The 24,599-nt window shown below is 41.0% G+C and overlaps 1 protein-coding gene and 1 non-coding gene across 13 annotated transcripts in view; both read right to left on the bottom strand.

The window, feature by feature from the left end:
* WIPF1 (WAS/WASL interacting protein family member 1) overlaps positions 1 to 24,599 on the bottom strand; it is a 141,372-nt gene that overhangs the window by 14,535 nt on the left and 102,238 nt on the right. For 5 of the 12 annotated variants that reach the window (XM_030916004.1, XM_030916002.1, XM_030916003.1 and 2 more), the window contains 5 exons: positions 24,307 to 24,483; positions 20,608 to 21,378; positions 16,806 to 17,018; positions 16,019 to 16,132; positions 11,496 to 11,547 (listed from right to left, as the gene is read on the bottom strand). In XM_030916004.1, the coding sequence (XP_030771864.1) occupies positions 11,496 to 11,547; positions 16,019 to 16,132; positions 16,806 to 17,018; positions 20,608 to 21,378; positions 24,307 to 24,483 (1,327 nt within the window). Of the gene's footprint in view, positions 1 to 3,989; positions 4,550 to 4,881; positions 4,909 to 8,101; positions 8,188 to 8,540; positions 11,548 to 16,018; positions 16,133 to 16,805; positions 17,019 to 20,607; positions 21,379 to 24,306; positions 24,484 to 24,599 lie in introns of those variants that run through there. The other 7 variants (XM_010358457.2, XM_010358458.2, XM_010358456.2 and 4 more) reach the window with 4 other exon arrangements.
* Positions 15,169 to 15,231, bottom strand: LOC115893341. The gene has a single exon (XR_004053355.1). It is a non-coding gene; the product is annotated as a U7 small nuclear RNA (small nuclear RNA).

The following is a 24,599-nucleotide window of genomic DNA, read 5'->3' as shown; positions in this document are numbered from 1 at the left end:
CTCCCGAGTAGCTGGGATTACAGGTGCATGTCACCACACCCAGCTAATTTTTGTATTTTTAGTAGAGACAGGGTTTCACCATGTCGGCCAGGCTGGGCTTGAACTCCTGACCTCGTGATCTGCCCACCTCAGCCTCCCAAAGTGTGCTTAAACATTTTTAACATCCACAATGATACTCTTCTATTTTTCTTTATGGCAGAAGCCACACTATTTACCTTTTGACAGCACAATGGACCAAAATTGTTTACCAGAACTCACCAGAAAGTGGTATGGAGAGGGGCCACACATTGCCAACACGCTGAAAGAAACGCAGTAAAACACCCACTCAGTACAGAGCGCTGATGCTCCCTGGCCAGGACTGCACAGTGCTGTCGCTGTAGGAGTTTTATTTGGCAAAGAGGATAGGGTAGCATGTAGCATGAGGGAAAAGTGTCATCAGAATTTGGTGACAGATAGATGATAGATAGGTAGATATAGAGATAATTTTTATTGTGGTAAAAACATAACATAACTCACCATCTTAAATATTTGTAAGTGTATGGTGAATACTGTTAAGTATATTCACACTGTTGTGAAACACATCTCCAAACTTTTTAATCTTGTAAAACTGACACTCTATACCTTTTAAACAACTCCCACTTCCCCCCTACCCTTAGCCCTTGGCAACCACCATTCTACTTTCTGTTTCTATGAATTCAATTACTTTAGATAGCTCATAAAAGTGAAATCATTCAGGCAGGTGCAGTGGCTCACACCTGTAATCCTAGCTCTTTGGGAGGCCGAGGCAGGATGATTGCTTGAGCCCAGGAGTTTGAGACCAGCTGGGTAACACAGTAAGATCCCATCTCTGTTATTAAAAAAAAAAAAAAAAAAAAAAAAGGACTCACTTGGTATTTGTCTTTTCTTGAATGGCTTATTTCACTTAGCATAATATCCTCAAGGTTTACCTAACAGAAAAATTTTTGAAGGACTGCATATTCAAGACAATAGCATTCTAATGAGTCGGCACACATGGGACAGTGTTAAATGAAGTGAATCAGTATGACAAAAAGTGAACACCATCTTGGTGATTTAATTTTCATATTATTTCATATATTTTTATCTTAATTTAGGCAGGCTTGGCTGGGTTTGGTGGCTCATGCCTGTAATCCCAGCACTTTGAGAGACCAAAGCGGGTGGATCATTTGAGGTCAGGAGTTTGAGCCCAGCCTGCCCAACACGGTGAAACCTGCTTCACTATGCTAAAAATACAAAAATTAGCCAGGTGTGGTGGCATGTACCTGTAAGCTCAGCTACTCGGGAGGGTGAAGCAGGAGAATTGCTTGAACCTGGGAGGCAGAGGTTGCAGTGAACCCAGATTGCATCACTGCACTCCAGCCTGGGAGACAGAGAGAGACTTTGTCTCAAAAATAAATAAATAAATAAATAAATAAATAAATAAATAAATAAATAAATAAAATAAAATAAATGGATGCGGGCTCTGTCAGTCTATGGAGATGGAGTCATCCACATTATTTCATATATCCTATATATTTTAATACTTTTTTTTGTTTCATGTTTTAGTCCAGGTTCCAGGTTTATGAATACATTGTTTTAGAGGCCCAGTGCAAGGGCAAAATCCATTTAGAGTGGTGTTTCTGAAATCTGAATGTGAATCAGAATGACCTTGAAATTTGCTAAAAATACAAATTCCCTGGGTTCCAGGAGATTCTTATTTTGGGGTCTGAGGTGGAGCCCAGGAATCTGCATTTAACAAGCACTCCAGGTGATTCTTTCCTTCTGAGAGACACTGCAAGTCTAAATCAGTGGGGTAGAGCAGTGCCTGTGAGGGTGAAGCAGTGAGGCTCAACCCCTTTCACAGGTGTTGTAGCTTCTTTGGATCCTCCTGATGCGTTGCATCTGGACTTTGAATAACAATTAAGGTACTCTGCCTAGTTCTAGAGTTCCTCACGTCCTTGCCTCAGCCCCGTCCAAAGACCATAGGCTTCCTGAGATACAGGCATTTTGCAGTACTGACCTGCATATCCTCAGCAGGGCTTACTTCACGCTCTCTCTGTTGTGAGAAGATGCACAATCATATTTGTCAAATGAATGAAGACAATAAGGACAGAAATGCAGTGAAAAGAATGTGACTGAAAGAGTCAGAGGAGTTTAGTCTTGGCTTGTAAGCCTAACAGCTGTGAGGCCTTAAGTTACTTCCTCTCTCAGGCCTTAGCCCTGCACCTGTGACATGGGGCTCAGTTTCTTCCTCCTTCCTCCGAGGGCTGCTGTGGGGTACAAATGACATAAGGTATGTAAAAATGCCTGAAAACTGTGGAGCCACTCTTTTCAGTTGTGTTGAATATGACTGCTTTTTGTTCTACGGAGTGTTAGGTAGTATGAGGAGGCAAAGAACACAAGGTTTACTTCTGGCTATTACCAAAAAGCAAATCCTATTATTTGGTATTTAAAAGAGCCACATGGATTTTCCAACTCCAAGGACAGTGAAAAAGAAATTTAATACTATAAATTTATGATAGAACAGTAGAAATATAAATAATGAACAGTACAAAGGAAGGGAGATTCACAGGAAAGCAAATTAACTAGGCACACTGCAGTTTGATTCTGACATGGGGATCTTACAGGTTACCTGTAACTGCTTAATGAAATGACATCTGAACTTTATTGGTTTCTCTGAGATCACCTTAAAAGGTAGCAGGTATCTGATAAGATGAGCTGAAAAGCAAATTTATATAATATCCTTTTTAAAACTTCAAGGCAGGGATTATAACCACCCCCTAAACTGCAAAGAACCAAAAGAAGTTGGATCACATCCAAGAAGCAATGTGCCCCAGGTGGTAAATGCAGAGCCAGTCCACAGTCCAATGAGGAAAGTGAGAACAATGGAGGAGCTTTCCAGGAAGCTATGTTTATTCAGTTGAGCCAACTATCTCATTCTCAAATGAGGTCTTCCATTGTCTTGGCTCATTAAAAGTCCTTACTGATAGGAAATAGCGGTATTTTTTTAAACTGACAAATGAAAAGTTAACAATGATATTACTCCCTATTCAAATTTGATCAGGCAGCTTTGAGTTTGAATTCTCATCCACTTAAGGCAAGTGGCTTGAGGCAAATTTCTAATCCACTCAGGCTTTGATTTCTCTACCTGTAACGATACAAAGATTGGCCATAATATTTGTAAAGAGCCTAGATCAAATTGTAGTATTGGTGGTGGTTATATGAAAAAGAAAGACAATATTTGTGTTGTTATTTAGATACATAAATTAGGCAGAGTGTCTTCTTTTTAAAAATTTTTTATTGTTTTAAGAGATGGGGTCTGTGGCACTCAGGCTGGAGTGCAGTGGAAGGATCATAGCTCATTGCAACTTTAAACTCCTGGGCTCAAGTGATCCTCCTGCCCCAGCCTCCTGAGTAGTTAGGAGTACAGGCATATGCCACCATGCCCGGCTAATTTTTAAAATTTATTTGAGATACGGGTCTTGCTATGTTGTCCAGGCTGGTCTTGAATTCCTGGACTCAAGCAATCCTCCCAAAGTCTTGGGAATATGGGTGTGAGCCACTGTGCCTGACCACGGTAGCATGTCTTGATGGTATAAAATTACTGTTCATTACTGTGTTAGATGTTTTTTCATTTTCCCATGGTGGCCTCCTTTGGGACTGTTCACGCTTTTGCTCCAAGAGTAAATCTTGAAGGAGCAAGCATGAGTGGGAATTTTCCTTGCATGCTCACAGCCAGCCAAACAGCCCTATGTCTGTGATGAGATGCATTCCAGAACCAGTTGTAGGATGGGGTTGGGTTGTACCTACTGGCTGAAGTTTTTGTTAGATCTAGAATTTAAACTCACACTTGGTTCTGGGACTAGTATTTAAAAACTTCCTATTATATCATATATGTCTTTATATTCCTAGTGCTTAATAAATTATAGTTCCTCAACTTTTGTTGATGATTTGAATAAGTAAATGTACAAATAAATATCAGGGAGTACAACAGCTCCATTAAATCATGTGGGTTTTTCCAATTATTTGCTGCTCTTTGTTTCTGGAACTGATCTGAGATAGATAGCATTTTGATGGGTGAACTTTAACTTACCAAGGCAGACAGAAAACAGGAAAACGGTGGGAGTCCTTATGACTAAAACTGTATTTAAGTCCATGATGGATATTCCAGGTGTTCTGGCATGCATCTTCCTGGCCAAAACTTAAGCTGAATTTGAGCTCAACGTCTATTAACAGCTAGACTTGTTTTCCGGGGACCTCAAAGGTCAAACATATTTTCTCAGATAGGTCACGTTCTGGGGCTTTTGACTCTAATGCAATGTGGGCAATGCAATGACCACGTTATTTTAGAGACATTGACAGGTCACTCAGGGAGTATGAAGGAGGCAAACACTTTGGTCCTCTTGTATCTGTCACTCACGGGAAGCTGGTGACTTAAAGTTTTTAAGACATTCACTTTGGTTGAGTTCTCCACCAGAAGTTGAGCAAGGCAGAATTGCAAGGGCAGGTCCAGGTTTTGTGAGGTCTGAAGCTTTAGACAATATAAGCTGTCCTATTTAAGAAAAATAATATAAAATCACAAATAAAAAACTAGATATGAAAATGAGAATTTAACTTGAAGCCCCAGCCAGGCACAGTCTCTCACACCTGTAATCCTTGCACTTTAGGAGGCTGAGGTGGGAGACTCGCTTGAGGCCAGGAATTTGAGACTAGCCTGGGCAGTATGGCGAGACCACCCCTCTTTACAAAAAAAAAAAAAAAAATTAAAAAATTAGGCATGGTTGCGCACCTGGAGTCAGTCTCAGTGACTCAGGAGGCTGAGGCAGGAGGATTGCTTGAACTCAGGAATCTGAGGCTGCAGTGAGCTATGATCATGCCACTGCACTCCAGCCTGGGTGACAGAATGAGACCCTTTAAAATAAAAATAATAATAAACAGTTAGAACCCCCCCCCTTGCAAGTGGGGGATCCCAAAGCTCGAGCTTAATTAGCTTCTTATAAATGCACCTATGTAATAATGGAAGCAACATTTTAAGACAAAGGTATTTGTGCTATAATGTTGATGAATGGGACATTTATAAACATTTACCAGTAAGAGAAACATGTACATGCTAAATGTAACTCCAGACATAGACATTAAATACCACGTTTTCAGGCTGGAGGGAAGTGAGGCTGGGGGAAGACAAGGGAGAAGGGAACTGGTGACTATTAGGTACCCAGGGAGCCTTCAATTAGTTGGAATGTTTAGAGAACTCGGAATCCTTGAATTTACCTTCCAAATTAATCAAAACCCAAAAGATGTAACTTATTGGTCATCAAAAATCTTCCCAAATACTGTTTTTTTCAAGGTTCCTGTAGGTTTAACAATTTTTTAAAAACTAGTGGAATTTACCGTAACATTGCTGATTAGAAAAAAAGAAAGCAAATAAATTACTTAAGGGGGCAAGAACTATTTTAATGTGTCTTCTCCACTAGTATGCAAGCCCTCTGTGGCTTGGGTGACTGAAGTTGCCCCCATGCCTGTTTGGAATGGGTGCTGGCCTCCTTAACTGCTACTCAGAGATCGCTTGACCACTACAGTCATGGTGGAGATACCAGTTATTAATAGGTCATTTATGGTGAAGCTGGTAAACAGTAAGGGCTCAATAAAAACTTACTAAATGGATGAATCAAATAAATACTTCCACTTTGAACAATTGAGGCCAGACTTAAAAGCGGTTTTTATTCCTAAAGATTCTGTAAATGAATTTTGTTAAGACTTCTTTGACTGTGTTTGAGAATTCCATCATGAATACGGCCGAGGTTTGATGGCAAAATGATTAAGAAATGAAATGGAGTTAATTTTCAATTGGCTAGCCATAAGTAGAAAGCTGAAACTGGATCCTTTCCTTACCCCTTATACGAAGATTAATTCAAGATGGATTAGAGACTTAAATGTTAGACCTAATACCATAAAAACCCTAGAAGAAAATCTAGGTAGTACCATTCAGGACATAGGCATGAGCAAGGATTTCATGTCTAAAACACCAAAAGCAATGGCAGCAAAAGCAAAAATTGACAAATGGGACCTAATTAAACTAAAGAGCTTTTGCACAGCAAAAGAAACTACCATCAGAGTGAACAGGCAACCTAGAGAATGGGAGAAAATTTTTGCAACCTACTCATCTGACAAAGGGCTAATATCCAGAATCTACAAAGAACTCAAACAAATATACGAGAAAAAAACAACCCCATCAAAAAGTGGGGAAAGGATATGAACAGACATTTCTCAAAAGAAGATATTCATACAGCCAACAGACACATGAAAAAATGCTCATCGTCACTCGCCATCAGAGAAATGCAAATCAAAACCACAATGAGATACCATCTCACACCAGTTAGAATGGCAATCATTAAGAAGTCAGGAAACAACAGGTGTTGGAGAGGATGTGGAGAAATAGGAACACTTTTACACTGTTGGTGGGATTGTAAACTAGTTCAACCATTATGGAAAACAGTATGGCAATTCCTCAAGGATCTAGAACTAGATGTACCATATGACCCAGCCATCCCACTACTGGGTATATACCCAAAGGATTATAAATTAGTCTACTACAAAGACACATGTACACGTATGTTTATTGCGGCACTATTCACAATAGCAAAGACTTGGAATCAACCCAAATGTCCATCTGTGACAGACTGGATTAAGAAAATGTGGCACATATACACCATGGAATACTATGCAGCCATAAAAAAGGATGAGTTTGCGTCCTTTGTAGGGACATGGATGCAGCTGGAAACCATCATTCTTAGCAAACTATCACAAGAACAGAAAACCAAACACCGCATGTTCTCACTCATAGGTGGGAACTGAACAATGAGATCACTTGGACTCGGGAAGGGGAACATCACACACTGGGGCCTATCATGGGGAGGGGGGAGGGGGGAGGAGGGAGGGATTGCATTGGGGAGTTATACATGATATAAATGATGAATTGATGGGTGCTGACGAGTTGATGGGTGCAGCACACCAACATGGCATAAGTATACATATGTAACAAGCCTGCACGTTGTGCACATGTACCCTAGAACTTAAAGTATAATTAAAAAAAAAAAAAAAAAAAAGAAATGAAATGGAGTTAATTTTCATTGAGTGCCTAACATGTGCCAAGTATCTTGCTTGAGTTTTGCATATTTACTTATTTATTTTAAAATTTATTTATTTTTTTCAATAAACCACCTACAAAGCTTCTGGATGTGTATTATTTAAGCGTTGTAACCATTTTGCAATCAAGGAAGCTAGAACTCAGACTTAAATAACTTGTCTATGGCCTCAAAGGGAGCAAGTGGCAGAGCCAGAATCCAAATGCAGGTCTGTGGGTGCACGGCTTTTGCTGTGACGCTGTAACCTCTCCATTTGGCCTTTTCTTTCCAGCCAATGCGAAAGACACATGAAACAGTGACAGAGAGAGGCAGGAAGGACTATGAAGATGGGACAGTACAGTGAGAAGTCACATTGTCCGTCATCAGTACATCATTTAGGGCCTTAAATTGCCCATGTGTGAGCCCAGACGGTTGGACTGGATGACCTCTGAGTGGGGTGACCACATGGCCCAATTTTCCAAGGCAACCCAGACTTATACCTGTTTTGCCACTGCAACTATTAGCACCCCTTCCACTCTCAAACATGTTCCATTGTGGATCATAAATTCTAAGGTCGCCCTATCTGTGAGGTTCTTTCTGGCCCTTACTTTCTGTTATTTCATACCGAACCCAATAATATTTCTTTGATGACTGAAGCACGGTAAAATTTCATTTTCCAGGCCTGGAGGTACAGGGAGGACAGTAGATGAGGTGGCCCTTACTTATGTAGAGGTTGCTTTGCATTTCTGATATGGATATTTTTTCAATCTAGGAGCTAGTGTTCCTTTCCTTTCAAAGTACACTGGTACATCCCCTTCTAGTGGATTTGGCTTCAGTTAATTTGGGATCATTATATAAATATTTGTTTCCTACTTCAAACTAATAGTGGCTACTCCTTATTGAGTGCTTACACTAAGGCTAAATGCTGAGTGCATTATCTCATTTAATGCATATATTAATGCTATAAGATAGTTCCTCACCTTATAGATAAGGAAACAGGTTTAGTGAAGTGACTTGCAAGTAAGAGCCAGGTCTTAAGCTCTTAGCCGTTCTTCTATATTGAGATCTGTATATACACATAGAACAGATAATTAAGAAAGTTATCAGGCTCCTAAATTCCCATTGGCCTTTCCTGTATTTATCAGTATCCATGCCAGTCTTTGTCATTTCATCATCCATTGCTTCAGCCATCCATCTTTACCTCCTCGTAGAAACATCTGCCTCAAGTAAACAGATTTTGACTAAGATGCAGATTCTCAGAAAAAATGCAGACTGGATTAGCAAGTAGGTGCAATGAATACTTACTTATACAAACCTTTTTTTGTCTTTTCCACAGTTTAAAACAGAAAACAGACACTTGTTTTTTGTTTATATTTACATAAACAATACTTAAAAGAAAAACCACCAGTTGACACCATATCATTCTGCTTTTCTTTATTGTCTGGCTAACTTACAAAGATGCAGATGTCTAGGGGAGTCTCTACCCTACCATTTACACTGTCCTGATGACACAGATACCAAAATGTGTCTGTTTACATAGTGCATGGTATGAAAAAAATGTTTTTCTTCCTCTACCGTCCTTGACTATAAGGAGGAAAAAATTAATTTCACGCCAACATTTTTTGGGAACTTGAACAATCATCCCATTTCTGCTACTAAAATAACAAAACTGGTATTACAATTTAAAATATAAAGACCTAACAGTTTTTACAAATATGCAAATAATCTGCTACTTAGACATAAAAAAAGTTGACTTCTTTTAAATCACAAAGTAAGGCACCATTGGATTAAACATTTCTCCTGGCTTTTACTAAATAATATGCATAGTGAAATAAATACTGAACACTGAGTTTTAATACTGTAATACATTTCAATATAAAATAAGAGGTGAATGTTAAAATACTGTATTACATGTTGAATACATTTATCTGAAAATTTTATGAAAAAAACACACATGTAAGCTCTGATTTCAGGGAAGAAAATATTCATTTTTGTAATTTTCCATAGTTTAAGATTTTACCACAGAACTTATTCAAAGTTTTAGATGCAATTAGGTTGCAAACTTTCAAAGAAAGGGTGTAGGTGTATTAATGAAACACTCACTTAAAGCACTACATTCTAAAAGATCTCTATTCTGGATGAATGGCAACTTTGAGCTATGACCCTGTTTCAAATTTAGAATGGTACCTGCCAAGTTCAGATATGCAAAGGAATTGTCCAATTGTTACTACCCCTTATAAAATTCAGACCCACTTTCTTTGAGTCAGACTTTTCTCTGTCATATTTTCTAGGAAGGGCAAACTCCATCTTTTGTGAAATGGGTCATTAGGCTTTATCACAGGGATGCTTTTCACTGTTGAAATCAGATAAAAGAATCCCAAATAAATGATGCTGCTAAATTACCAAACTGCTAGAGATTAACAAATTTTTTAAAAAAACCAACACTTTGCCAAGCTTGTTACACCTCATTATTTCTTGATTCTCTTTGAGTAAAAAGCCCAAATGACTGTATAGAAGACAGACGAATGGTCGATGAGAGAGGAAACACAGGTTCTCTAATGTACTACATCAGGACTTTGGCAAGGAAGTTATAAAAATATAATATATTCAAATCAGTAACTTCATAATTTATTAGACATCCCATTTATTAGAACTCTAAGTTCTTTTGCTTTTATATAAATGAAACATTTATTCTATAAATAGAAATGTATTTTTCAGAATTTTCTTTGGGTTGGTTTCTTGTTAGCATCTCCCAGTAATACATGAATAACATACTGAAACCGTGATACAACGTTTAGGTAGATATACATATACATATGTGGTCATGTGTTTTTAAAAAACAAGTAATGGTCATTTTAAACAAAACCATATAAAATATCTAAGTGGAAATATTTTTTCCCAACTCTATAGCTAGATTTAAAAGTCCTACTAAAATTTTGTAAACAAAATCATGTAAGAAAAGGCAAGGCTGGCTCTTCCCTGTGGTCCTTTAGTGGAGCTGTATTTGCATAGAACCTAGACAAATGATGCAAAACAAATTCCCTCCAATTTCCACTAGCAATCTCCCTAATTCGCTCAACCCTTACATAGGAATCAGATTTAGATTTTTAGAGTTTTACCCACCAACTCAAATCTGTTCCCTTCTTCTTCCATGTTTCTGATTTGACACCTTTCCCTGACTTTCTTCCCCTCCTACCAAGCCTTCCTAGTCTCTCCCAGCCTCAGGAGCTTGCTCAGCCAGAGAGGAACAAAGGCTGCTTCCATTTCACAAGGCAGAAGTCCAACTGACAAGTGACTGCGTGAGCCAGCTGGTTCTGAGCCCGGAAGTCCCGACAGGCTTTCTGTTTCTTTCCAGTGGCTTTATTCCACATGACTTTAGTAAACTGTACTCAATTAATTTCTGACCTTGGTACTTTGACGCAACACTTGTATACAGATATTAAGGGAAGAGGGAAGATACGGGAGCAAAATTGAAGGTCAAACTGTGTGTCAAACAAGGTACTGGGTCCTAATTTTATTTTTAGTTGCCTCTTGAATCGCTCAAGCCCATCTTGCCTTTTTTGTTTTTTAAAAGAGGTTTCTGCACTAGCTTCCATCTTCCAGACTTGTGCTGTCTAATCCAGTAGCCACCAGCCACATGTGGCCACTGAGCACTTAAAAATGTGACTAGTCCAAATGGAGATGTGCTACCAGTAAGTGTAAAATACACTGGATTTTGAAGATTCGGTACCAAAAAATAATATAAAATATCTCATTAAAAGTTTATGTTGATTACAGGTTGAAATACTTTGGATGCATATTAACTTCACTTGTTGAAAATATACTAGAAATGTTAAAATTGTATATGGGGCTCACATTATATTTCTATTGGATAGCTCTGTCTTGGAGCTGAGCTCAGACTGCCAAAGATTGGACATCCTGTGACTGCAAAAGTTTCCTGTGAGCCCTTACTCAGCAGCTTGCTTAGGTGGTCTGTGGTTCATGGAAACAGACAGGAGGCCAAGCATGCAAAAAAGGAATGGGAGAAAACAGCTCTCAGGGACTTTAATAATTACAGTCTGTGGCAAATAAGCAGTGAATGTTTGGATTTGGTTGGTGGAAAGCTGGGATGCAATTCATCTCTGCCTATTACCACAAAAGCCTATCGACCCCGGCTGCAGCTGAAGCAAGCAATAGCCTGGAGAATAAACAATATGAAAAGCTAGGTGCATTCCTTACCGATTCCCACGCACACACGCATATTCCCACTCACCCTCCCATCTTTCCTCCTGCCCATACATGGGGCATAAGGGAAGAAGCAGGGAGGAGGGTGTGCAGTTCTTAGCAACAGAAGCAGCTCTTGAGCTTGGGTAGAGAAGAGCAGGCAAAGATCACCTTGGGATGGGAGGAAGTGGTGGGGCACCCCTTTCTCTTCGGTTGGATCCACCTTGGTGAAAAAACAGACAAAATATAATTTTGGTTAGAAAGCTGATGTTCTCATTGTGGAAACTCGGGGATAGTTGCACGGGTACCCACTACCTCATCCCCATGACCAGGGCTGTCAGCTAACTGGCATATGTTGTGGATGAGAAATGAGAGGTGAAAAGAAGCAAGTAATGTTCTGAATAAACATCATGGTGGATGATCCATCACTGGCTCCCAAGTACTTGTACAAAGTTAAAAAAAATCATTTTCTTCTTATCACAGTGTGTGTTTATTATAGATTTAGAAAATATGGATGAGTAAAAACAAAGAACTCACCCATTCATCCAGCACCCAGAGATAACCAATTACATGTATATTTTTTATTTAGGAACAGTTCCCCGTTTTCTTCCAGAAATAAGATCATGTAATCAGTTTGAACATCTTTCAAAGGCATTACTCTTTGCAAAGATTATTAATGACAGACTGTATTTCAAAATATGAGTACACTACAGTCTACCTAGTCAATTCCCTTTTGTTGGGCATTTAGGTATCTTCTAATTAAAAATGAGAAAGCTTTTCTGACAGTAGCCATCCTAATGGGTGTAAAGTTGTATCTCACTATAGTTTTATTTGCAGTTCCCTAAAAATCAGTGATGTTGAGCATCTTTTCAAGTGCTCTATCAATGTGTTCTTTTAAAAGTTATTCATGGCCCTGTTGCGGTAGCTCACACCTGTATCCCCAGCACTTTGGGAGGCTGAGGAGGGAGGATGGTTTGAGCTCAGGAGTTCGAGACCAGCCTGGGCAACATAGCAAAACCCTGTCTCCAAAAAATTAGCCAGACAGGTTGGTGTGTGCCTGTCCCACAGTCCCAGCTACCCAGGAGGCTGTGGTGGGAGGATCACCTGAACCTGGGAGGTCGAGGCTGCAATGAGCCAAGATTGTGCCACTGCACTCCAGCCTGGGTGACAGAGTGAGACCCTGTCTCAAAAACAAAACAAAACCAAAAACCAATCTATTCATGGGCTATCAGTCCACTGTAACTAGGCTTAAAACCCATTCACATAAGAAAAATTCATTTACTACACAAACATTTGTTGAGAATTTAACAGGTATTCGGCATGAGGTCAGGTGCTCAGATGCTGTGAACAGGTCTACCCGGTGCATGTGTCAATCAGGTAGGTCTGCTCTAACCACTACTCTTGAGACTCAGTGGGCTGGAACTGGCAGATTCCTCAGTAGGGATCTTGATAGGGACCCTACTGGTCCACTTAGGGATTTCTGAGAAAGAACCAAATTTCTGAGCAAGGAAAAGAGTTAGGAGAAAACACTGAAAGAGGCGCCTCTTCCTCTCACCATCCCCACCAAATATTTTCTTGGGCAGGCATCTGAGAAAAGACTCATCTGGATGTAAACCAGACACCTATCATGGAGCCCTGACCATCAACTGACCCGCCACAAGTGGTTAGTAGAATGAGGGCTGGCCTAGTCCAAAGCTGTAATTAGAGTACACTCCAAGTGCATTCGGTACTGCTCAGGGCTGTCTGGGTGTGCTCTCAGGCTGTGGGCTGGGAGGCTGAGGCCGCTGCAGAGCAGAGGAAAACTTGGTACTCGACAGTGCCTTATTTATTTTTGTTACGTGATACATTATCATTATAAAATATTAAACATGCCTAATGCTGGAAATATTTAAGGCAAATGTACAAAAAAATTTTGGTAGACAGCGGAAATTAATTCACCAATTTAAAAACTACTTTTAGGCTAGGTGTGGTAGCTCATGCCTATAATCCAGTGCTTTGGGAGGTTAAGGCAGGGGACTACTTGAGGCCAGAAGCTCAAGACCAGCCTGGGCGACACAGAGATATCCTGTCTCTATAAGAACATTTTTAAAAAGAAATACTTGAAAATGCCCTTTATGTTTCAGGCTCTGTGCCCCTCAAGGAAGATGCAACAGTGAGCAGGACACAGTTCTAGTCCTTACATTGCCTACTTGAGTCTTAAAGGAGGATGGGAGAAGAAATATGCTTAGCTATTACATTAAAAATCTAGAGGGTACAGGGAAGATGGCCTGTTACCAATTTAAAAACACAAATAATATTTAGAATAAGAGGAAAATAATAAGTCAGAAAAAATGTTTAGAGTCTATATGAACAACTCCTTAAAGTCATTCGTTTATTGGTGCCCAAGAAGGAAGAAGGGTTGTACTGTTATCAAACAGAAGCCCTTCTTCTGGTGAACACACACACACACACATACACACACACACACACACACACACAGCATTCAAAGATACCTGTCCCATGTGAAAACTTACTTTTCACTAAAAATTTTTCTTTTTTTTTTTTGAGATGGAGTTTCGCTCTTCTTGCCCAGGCTGGAGTGCAATGGTGTGACTTCTGCTCACTGCAACCTCCACCTCCTGAGTTCAAGGAATTCTCCTGCCTCAGCCTCCTGAGTAGCTGGGATTACAGGCATGCGCCGCCATGCCCAGCTAATTTTGTATTTTTAGTAGATACAGGTTTTCTCCATGTTGGTCAGGCTGGTCTCGAACTCCCGACCTCAAGTGATCTGCCCACCTCGGCCTCCCAAAGTGCTGGGATTACAGGCGTGAGCCACTGTGCCTGGTCTTCACTAAAAATTTCAATCATCAACTCTTGTATAATAATTTTATTACAGCTATACCTCTTCATTAGGTATTGTCTATGAATGCAGTCTTCCACATAAACAAATTTTTCCAGGAATTAAAGTTTTCCTTTTAAGCAGCAGTATTCTGTTTTCTTCTAGCATTTGTCCATGGAAAATTTCCTGTATTTTCTAATTCTTTAAATTTTTCTACAGCGGCACAAAGCACAGGTTAACTCAATTAATTTAATCCCATTTAACCCAATAGAAATTTAACCCAACAGAAACATCTGGTGTTGTCCTGCGCTGTAACACACAGCACAGCCATGTTCCTGTCTCCTCCTCTGACCTGGGACTGCCATCTGTCACTTCTCTCCCATGTCAGTGATTTTGCTTCTCACTAGTCTTAACTTTAGCTGTTACTAATCTCCTATAAGGTTTGGAACCAACCAACCAACCAAAAATTACTTTAAACTGTGTTAGAAAAGAATCAGTAGGCTCTGAGTAGGTGTAGATGCTCTGCTAGGTAGTGAGGCCATGGCTAGGGGTGTTGTGACGTATTTGACTTATTAGGTTATGTTTTCTCTATTTCTGGTTTGGGAATTTGGCTCTGAGGCTAAGGCTGCCATGAATCTCAGCCTCATGGGTGACATATGCATATTTCATGCTAATTCTTTCTTCATTGTATATATTTATTGTTGCTGTTTTTTTTTTTTTGAGACGAAGTTTTGCTCTGTCGCCCAGGCTGGAGTGCAATGGTGCGATCTCAGCTCACTGCAACCTCTACCTCCCGGGTTCAAGTGATTCTCCTGCCTCAGCTCCTAAGTAGCTGGGATTACAGGCGCATGCCACCATGCCCGGCTAATTTTTGTATTTTTAGTAGAGATGGGGTTTCGCCATGTTGGTCAGGCTGGTGTCGAACTCCTGACCTCGTGATCTGCCCGCCTCAGCCTCCCAAAGTACTGGTATTACAGGCGTGAGCCACCGTGCCCGGGCTATTGTGTTTTTTTAAAAGTAAATTTAAGAGGCTTTCCAGCAAAACCCTGGAAAGCCTGCTAGACAAATTCTGAAAGAGCTGTAACACTTCCTATACATTTAGTGTTATAAAATTCCAGTTTGTCTATTTTCCCTTCTTGTTGACACCCTTTTTCAATGGAGGAAAAGCAATTTACTTCTTTATGGTAGCATTACTTACATTACCAGAACAACAGAAATAATCTAAATGTCCATGGTAATGGTAAATTACTATATGCTGAAATAAAAACCATGTGATAACATGGGCACTATTTACTAAGCAATGTTATGTAAACCCCGCCAAAAAACTATACACTGTCATTATAACTACATAAAAAATCAGAATTATATGGATAAAAAATTGGATGAGAATCTGATAAAATGAAAATATCTATTATGTAGCGAGATTATGGATATATTTACGTTTTCACGTAATGCTCTGTAAAGCTATGATATCATACGTTTGAAAGATCAAGGCAGTTACAGGGAGTTTTTGTTATGATTAATCAGACATTATGCCAATTTCAAACTAGAAGGAATAGAAGAGTGCTCTACTTGTGCTGTCTCAGGAAGATGAAAATGGAGGACGATTGTCCAAAGAAGCAAAATAATAACATTTAATACTAGCAAACCACGGTATTTTGAGTTTGTAATGACACATTAAAATAACTTTCTCATATGCATTCTGGGCATCTGCAATTTCCTCACTGCCTGTGGAAGGGGAATTTACTAGAATGTAGATGGCTCCAAAAGGTTCTCTACCCCACTCCAGGCAAGAGGCCTGGACTTTCTATACAGCCCGAGTGTCACTCAGGCTATTCAAGCATGAATCTTCAAAAAGCTTGGCAGAAATACTCACTCCGGCTTTCGTTTCTTGCCAATTTGCTGGGATAACTTTTGGTCGTTTGTACATATGGCTCTGGAGGTGGCAAATCGGAAATTGGATGGAAGTAGAATCTGCTTTCCCACTCATCTGGGAAGAGAAACAAGCAGTATCTTCAGTGACAGACAATCTGCTACGAAGACTTACGTAACAAAAGGCACAGAATGAAACACAGAGAGAACCACAGACATCAGTGCTAGTTTTTATGCCTAGAAGTTTACAGAAAAGCTGGAAGTGCTGCAAAGGTCACGAATTAGTACACTGACATATATACAGACCTGCAAATCAAAGCAAAGTGGTTTTAATGAGAGTGATTAGGATCCAGCCAGTCCCTCTTAGGAGCTGGGGGCTAAGGTATAGGACACCTTTTTCCCCATTGATAACAATGGCAGAGATAGGCAGTTCAACATCTGCAGGCCATCGGGCCTCTTACCTACAGTGAACTGTTTAGAAATGTACATAATAAGAAGCTATTAAAAGATTCTTTTCAGAATCCTGGAATCTCTGGAAAGTTAACTAAAATGAGACCCAAACAAAGAACAGATCAGGGAAAAATGATCCTCCTTTTTGGGAAGTGGGGAAGGGGGATTACTAATTTTAATTTGAAATCATTGTGGGCCTTAGAATGGTTAGTTAGATCAGTGCAATGGAGTGTGATAATGATGGAACAAGAAATTAAACGCAAACAGGCAAACCACATATACAAACAGATTTACCATTTAGTTGCTGCCCTATAGCCCAGGGAGTTAGGACCACACCTCACCTTCACATGGAGAGTCTTGGAAGCCATTTCTAATAGATGTTGATGGTGGAGGTGGGGGAGGTGCCCCAGCACTGGGCCTGTCAGGAGGAAGGGGAGGCCTGGGTCCACTCCTTGGACTGTCTACTCCACTCCTGGACGGCAACTGAGGGGTGGCAGGCAGGGCCCGAGACGTGCTGCCATTTCTGCTTACTGGAGGAGGTGGTGGGAGGGGGCCTGGAGCAAAAAAAGACACTTAGTGCAGAACCTTATATCCATATTTCATCACCGTGGTCACCATTAGTGTACAGCTGATGGGGACCTGCTGGACACATGCCCTTTAATTAGGGTGGAGATTTTCTAGGGTATTTGGCTGAGAAATGAGTAAACACACAGAAACAAAAAATGCATGTGTACACATGTATATGCAAAACAAGTGCATTACTGATAGCTAAATGGGTGTTTTGGCTTTGAATTAGCACTGAAATTGGAGATGGCTGAGTGAAATTGAAAACAGGTGAAAATCTGTTTATACTGACAACCATATAATTAAAAAAAATTTTACAATCCTTTAAAGAGCTATTGAACTAATTACTGTGACATGATGAAATAATTTTTTTAAAAAGAATAAGATAGTTATGAAATTATTTTAGGTCTTGAGAAGAATGAAGTTCTTTGAATGCAGTTTTGTTGTTAATTACAGAAGCACGTTTCTGTGATGCACATGATCTGTTTCCAGGCAGAAGTGGCATCAGGAAACCAAATATCAGTCATCTTGAGAGCAGTAGGAGTTTCTTCTTGGTTCTTCCTCTTTGGGGAGGCAGATGAATACAGGGAGTGACAAACAGCTAGTCAACATCCATGGCTATAAATGCTAATGTGAATCTCGACCTTGAGCAAGCTGGTACCCTATGGAACTTGGTTTTCCTAGTTGTAAAAGAGTGCCACAGCACTGCTGCCAGGAAAAACTAGTGAAAATGCAAATAAATACTATGTAAGTACTTGAAACCATTTTTTAAAAATGCAGCAGTATGGTATAAGTTTTTAAGTTTCTAAAGAAAAATTCAAAGTAAATTATTTTTGATAATACAAAAGAAAACCATCTTGTTTTTCCTGTCCTCCAAATGCAGGGGCTATTTGAGTAGTAAGTAAACTAAAAAAACAAAACTAAAAACTTGAGCATTTTCCAATGTAAATCAAAATGGCCTTAGTAATTATTCCTGATCTTCAGCAGTGGGTTCCACTTGTAAGATACTGACATTTTATGTGAATACAATATCTGACAGTGCTATAAATAAATATCTTATTAGCTATAGATTCAGAATCCAATTAGGAAACTTAAACTGAACAACCTGCCCACTGCAGATATCCCTGACAGAAAGTCTTGGCTCCAACATTTTATGGCGGTGGGAGGCACTGTCCAGCCCTGATTGGTCTCTCAAGGAGTCTTCAGTGCCTCACCTGGGAGTGGTTATTTATTACTCTATCTGCTTGTCATTGCTGGAGTCCCAGGCAGCAAGAGTTGATTTATTGAGGAAAAGTGTCTCATTTGCTGTGGGTTTAACTTCATTGGTGATACCACCACACAACTGTCACTACATGCAAACTCGACTTCCAATATTATGGGGTCCTGTACTATGTAACTTCATCTCTTTTTCTTTTTAAAGTAAATGGTCCTGTTCATGTTCCTAACTCTCCAACCTCATGGCTCCCTGCTCCAAATCCTGACAGGCACAATAGAAAAGAAAACAGATTTCTATTTCCCACTGGTGGAATAACAGAAATGATCATTTATTGAATATAACTACGTGCCAGGAAATAAGATAATCACTATCCATGTTTGTCTCGTTTAATTCTTACAACAACTCTGAGAGGTACAGGGACAGGAGACAAGGTCTCAGAGGTTTTGGAAGCTTAAAAAAGCTCATCAGAAGACTGAGTGGAGGAGCCAGGATCTGACTCCAAATCTGTCAGATTCCAAGACCCACTCCCATAACACTGAAGTCAAATGACTCAGAATACACAGGGCCTTTGATGAACTCTCATATGCTCCTTGTGGGAATGTAAATTGGTAGGAAATTTCTGGAAGGCAATTTGCCAGTACCTATGAAATCCATAGTTTAATATGCACACTCACTGACCCAGATATTCCACTTACAGGAATTCATCCAAAGGAAATACAGAGATGTGTACACATATTTTGCTACAAAAATGTATCACTGCATTATCTGCAATAGGAAAAATCTAGAGATGGCCCATATGACCAAGTGAGGGGATTGGTTAAATAAATCAAGGTACATCTGTAGGATTTAATATTAGATAGCTGTTAAAAGTCAGGCTGTAGAAGAATAATCGTATCAGCAAACATTAATGAGATACTAGTAAATAAAAAGCAAATTAGCAAACAATATATGTAGTGTGATACTAAGTTTGTAAAAACACATATGCATTTTAAAAAGACTGAAAGGACACAATAAAAAAATGTTATCAATGATTATTTCTGGATGGTAGTGGTAGACAGATTACAGATAATTGTAATTTTCTTTATATTTTTCAGTATTTTGATAATAAACAAGTATGACTTATGTAATCAAAAGAAACAATAAATGTTGTATGTCAATGCCTGTCATATTTTGGGGAAGATTTAATCTGCTGACTTATCCATTTGTTAGGGCCACGGCACAATGGTTTCGAGGTGTGGTTCTCACATTCTGCTGCACACTATAATCACCAGGGAGCTTTTAAATATCCTGATTCCCAGTCTGCACCCCAGACCAATTATACCAGAGACTCCGGGAAGGGACCCAGGCATTCGTGGTTTTTAAAGCTCCGTAGATGATTCTAGTACGTGAGCAAGTTTAAAGAATGGTGATTATGAGGTTCCTGAGGTCACAGGGTCAAAGGTCTCTTATCTCCGCGTAAAGGAAAAAAATGCCCCATTTCCAGACATAAGATCTGTATGATGAGATTAAATTTGAAAAGTGGGTAGTTCTACCAAGTTCATCCATAACCACTGTAAAACGCATCAAGTGAGTATACTCTACTAAAAACGCCTATTAGAATTCGGAGAGGGCAAACTCCAGGCAATCCTCGCGTTTTCTTTCATACTCTGAAAGTTTGTCCCTCAGATGAAGGTTTTTCAACCGTGGATGGGGGCATTGGAAAGGTCTCAGATGGGCTTCAGCAGGCTCTTCAAGCCATGTGACAGCACGCAGATTTTGAGTTAATGCCTGAGTATTTTTGTAAAGATAGTCTATACCTTTATTTGATTCTCCAAGGGATTTATGTACCAGAGATGTTAACAAAGAGCAAAATGGACTTTTTCAACATTTGTCTTTAATGAATAGGGAAATGGCCTCAAAGCCTGGCTAATGAAGAGAGAAGTACAGGAGAAGTTCATTAGCTCTTGAAGAACTTCCCTTCTCGTTGGAATAATGGAGCCCTCCTGCAGGAGGTGGGAACTTATTTTCCCAAGTAAGACCACTGAAATTCTCTCTAGGGAGGCAGGGTAGTGGACTGGCAAGTACACTTCAGAGATGGAAGATGAAAGTTCTTGCCTCTTCTTTATTAACTAGCTCGTGACCATTTAACTTTATTGTCTACTCAGTGTCCTCATCGCTAAAACGCCAACAGAAATATTCGTCCCACTTTCCTAAGGGATTTACAAGACGTCACGATCACACGTGTCACGTGCCACTTAAAAGCACAAAGCAGTCTGAGAGTTTACTTATGCCTGCTTTTGTTAAGACTATCTTGACTGATAGGATTATTGGTACATTGGGGCAGGCTGGGTTTTGGAAGCGACTCACCCCACGTCTTGTCATACCTGATCGGCCTGGCGGGTCCCTCACTGGAGGTGGGGGTCTCTCGCTGGGCGGGGGAGGAAGAGGACCTGAACGTCCTGGCGAAGGTAAGGGGGGCGTGGACGAAGTGAGGGACAGATTCCGCTGTGGGAGTCTTGGGGTTTCATCATTGCCGCTGGAACTTGGAGGCAGGGGAGGCGGCCCGGGCCTGCTGGGAGGTGGCGGCGGAGGTGGGGCCTGTGAAGAGGAGGAAGGCCGCGGAGTGGAAGGCACTGGAGGCTTGTTGTTCTGAGGAGGAGGAGGGGGAACCGCTTCCCTGTGGATGGAGGGCCTGTTGCCTACTGGAGGAGGTGGCGGAGGGGGTTTTTCATCCAAGGCCCTGCTGGGCGTAGGCGGCAGGGGAGGCCGGTTGGAGAAGGGAGAGGAGGAGCTCAAGGGGGACTGACGTATTGAGCCTCCTCCCAAAGCAGCGCCGCGGTTTCCAGGGAAAGGGGGAGGAGTGGGCCCGGGGCCGGGCTGCCTGGGGCCTCCGGGCACTGGTGGGGACCCCCGGTTGTGCAGACTTGATTGAATGGGTCTTGGAGTATTAGGTACTGGAGGGGGAATGCTATCAGGCTTTGAGCCCAGGTCGGGCCTTGGGGGCGGCATTCGGTTCCTCTGAGGCTCTGGGGGACCACTTCGGTGGCCTGGAGAAGGCACAGGAAACCTCCCTGGGCCACTTGGGGGTGAAATGGGTTTGGCAGATGTGGATCTTCCTCCCGGTGGCAACATGGGTGGTCGGCTTCCTCCAGAATCTGAAAAACAGGAAAACAAACATCCAGTTAGGAAATCAGGAACTCTAAAGAAATCAGAGAGCTAGAGTCTGTTCCCAGTGACTGGAAGTCCGTTCCTCAGAGGGCTATAAAATATAGGAAACTAGTATTTATATAAATTGGGTTTTGTGTGGTCCTTCCTGGGAGCAGAAAATCGACCCTAGCTCTATTTACCTGCGAGTCCCAAGTTCTACAGCCCATCAGCTTTCAAAAGGAGTCTGGAAAGATCTTAGTATTATGTATAGGCAACAGCCAGGATGAAGCCGGGGAAAGTTCTGGTGAGATGCCTATTCATTATGAGAGGACAAGAACAAGATGGCATTGGTAGAATCATGCTTTTCATTTTTCCCCATCACCATCTCTGTCCCCCAGCCCTTGTACCTCTCAGTTTTGAAAATAAGTCAGCTGTTTTAGGTGAAAAAATTATCCCAATGTAAATCTCCATATGTGAGGGCTTATCTAGTCCCTTTGAAGAGAAATGCCCAAGAAAACATGGAAAAATATAAGGAAAGAGTTATGACTGCAGTAAGAAAAAACTAAGAATGGAAAAAGAAACCATCATTATAAAGTTTAATTGGAAGAGTTGACACCAGTGGATGGAATTCATCTACAAAGAAGCAGGCAACTACACAACTTTTTTTCTTACCACGTCAACCTCTGCTTCAATATTGGCAGGACAGAACAATCCTATAACTGCTCTGGTTCAACAAGAGAGAAACTAAAGGGGGAATCAAAGAGATGGAAAATTTCAAACCACCATCCCAGAATCTCTTGGAACTCAAGGTAATTCTGGAAAAAAAAAAAAAAATCTACCCTTCAATCATGAGTTCATAAACGTACCAAATAATTTTGGGCTTGCTATACGCCTGCCATTAATCTAGAGACCAGAGACAGAGGAGTAAACAGAATAGACAAGATTCTGCATTCCTGTAGTTTACATTCTTGTGGGGGGAGACAAACAATAAACCAGGAAATAAATACTTTCAGATAATTATATGTACTAAAAAGACACTAAAATAGGCTGATGAGATCAAGAGTGCTTGGAGAGGCCAGGGTACATGGAGTGGCTGGGGACAGCTCTTCTGAGAATGTGACGTGAGCTGAGGCCTGACAAGAAGGAGTCGGCCATGGAAAGATGAGGAAGACCAACCAGCACTTCAGGCAGGGGGCCAGCAGGTGCAGAGGCCCTGAGGTGGGAAAGAGCTTTAAGTTCAAAAACAGGCCCGTGTGACCCGGGCACAGTGAGAATGGGAGAGATTCATGGGAAGCGGAGCCTGAATGGCCAGCAGGGGTGAGTCACAAGGAGTCCTGCAGGACAGAAGGGGTTCCGATTTTATCTAAGGCACAGGAAGAAAGCATTTGGACAGATGTATACAGTGGAGTATCATGAACTTAAGAGAGAACTTTTTCTTTCTTTCTTTCCTTTCTTTCCTCCCTTTCTTTCTTTCTTTCTCTCTCTCTCTCTCTCTCTCTCTCCCTTTCTCTCTCTCTCTTTCTCTTCTCTCTCTCTCTCTCCTCTCTTTCTCTCTCTCTCTCTCTTCTCTCTTTCTCTTCTCTCTCTTCTCTCTTCTCTCTTCTCTCTCTCTCTTTCTCTCTTTCTTTCTTTCTTTCTTTCTTTCTTTTTTGAGACAGGGTCTCCTCTGTTGCCCAGACTGGAGTGCAGTGGTGCGATCATGGCTCACTGCAGCTTCAACTTCCCAGGTTCAGGCAATCCTCCCACCTCAGCCTCCTGGGTAGCTGGGACTACAGGCAAGAGCCACCATGCCCACTAATTTTTTGTGCTTTTTAGTAGAGATAGGATTTTGCCATGTTCCCCAGGCTGTTCTTGAATTTTTGGGCTTCAGCCATCTGCCCGCCTCAACCTCCCAAAGTGCTGGGATTATAGGTGCGAGCCACCGTGCCTGGCCCATTTTATTATTTTATTTTTCTTTGTCTTTTGCCTTAATTTCTTCACCTGTTGTTAAAGTACTAAATGTATACATTTATCAGCTGCCTTAAATCCTTTTGGTGAGTTTTAATAAATTTAAATTCAAATTTAAATGGTGGTCTGGCAAGATAGAACCGCTCATGTAATTGAGTTTCTCTCTAGATTTGGACCATTCAGTGATAAAATAGTAGGCTAACCCTGAGGATTCAGTGATTCCATATTCATGTAAATATGAGAATTTCATTCCTTCCCAGACGACATCTTATAAAAGGTCTTAAAAAGATTATTGTAACATGATCAACATTACAAAAGCAGTTTTATGGTAAAATTTCTTGAGTTTCTGTAGTAGTCGGGAGAGAGCCTCATGCTCTCTGCGAAGTTTTTTATTTAGGCATTCATGAGCAAGTTCAGCTTTTCTCTACCATCAGATTCATAGACAATCATGAAGGACTCATGTCCATGGCTTCCTGCAGAGACTCCTGAGAACCACTGGCACTGAAATACCAAATGTCTGTCATGCAAAACACTTTTTCAGATTTAGTGAGATTTGTAATCATATTCCACAAGACGTGCTCCATCGTGTTTGAAAAGCGGCTCACAAGTATTTACTCTACTAGACAGCTGGGCTACCTCACAAAGAAAGCTGAATCTGTCAGGTCACCAGGCAGATTTCCAGGGCAAGCAAGTTCTATTTGCTCCTCCCTTTTCTTCCCACTCCAGCTAACCCTTTAGAAAAGCAAAAAAAAAGTACAGGTTACCCCCAAAGACACTGGGTGAAAATTTCATAGTTCTGTGTAGCTGTCTGATCCTGGTTAATAATAATAATAAAGCCTAAATTGAGTCTCTTATAAAACAGTGGTAATATTTCAAACAATGTACGATATTTTAGTAAGGGCGAAGAGCCTTAGAGGCTATGACCAGCCTCCAAACTGCCAAACTCTGTCTTGTCTTCAGTTACTCAGAGACAGGGAAACTCTCCTTACCATTATCCCTGTTGGCCGTGGATCTCAGCTTCGGCATTCCAGCCTGGAACAGTCCTCCCAGACCTGGAGGTCCGCCCCCTCCAAAACTTCCACCGCCTCCGCCACCACCTCCTCCGCCAAATCCGCCGCCTCCACCAAAGCCACCACCACCACCTCCAGCACCAGCTCCTTTAGGTTCTGCAGAAGAAGAAACACCCACCAGAGTATGCCCCCTGGTCTGGCCCAGGTAAATCATAAAACAACAGTACAGCAGGGAGCTGGCCGGCTCTGGGCCGCCAGTGGACAACTGGGAT

Source organism: Rhinopithecus roxellana, chromosome 14, assembly GCF_007565055.1.
Source record: "Rhinopithecus roxellana isolate Shanxi Qingling chromosome 14, ASM756505v1, whole genome shotgun sequence".
Classification (NCBI taxonomy): domain Eukaryota; kingdom Metazoa; phylum Chordata; class Mammalia; order Primates; family Cercopithecidae; genus Rhinopithecus; species Rhinopithecus roxellana.
The sequence above is the reverse complement of the archived record's forward strand: the minus strand, read 5'-3'. Positions and strand labels throughout refer to the sequence as shown.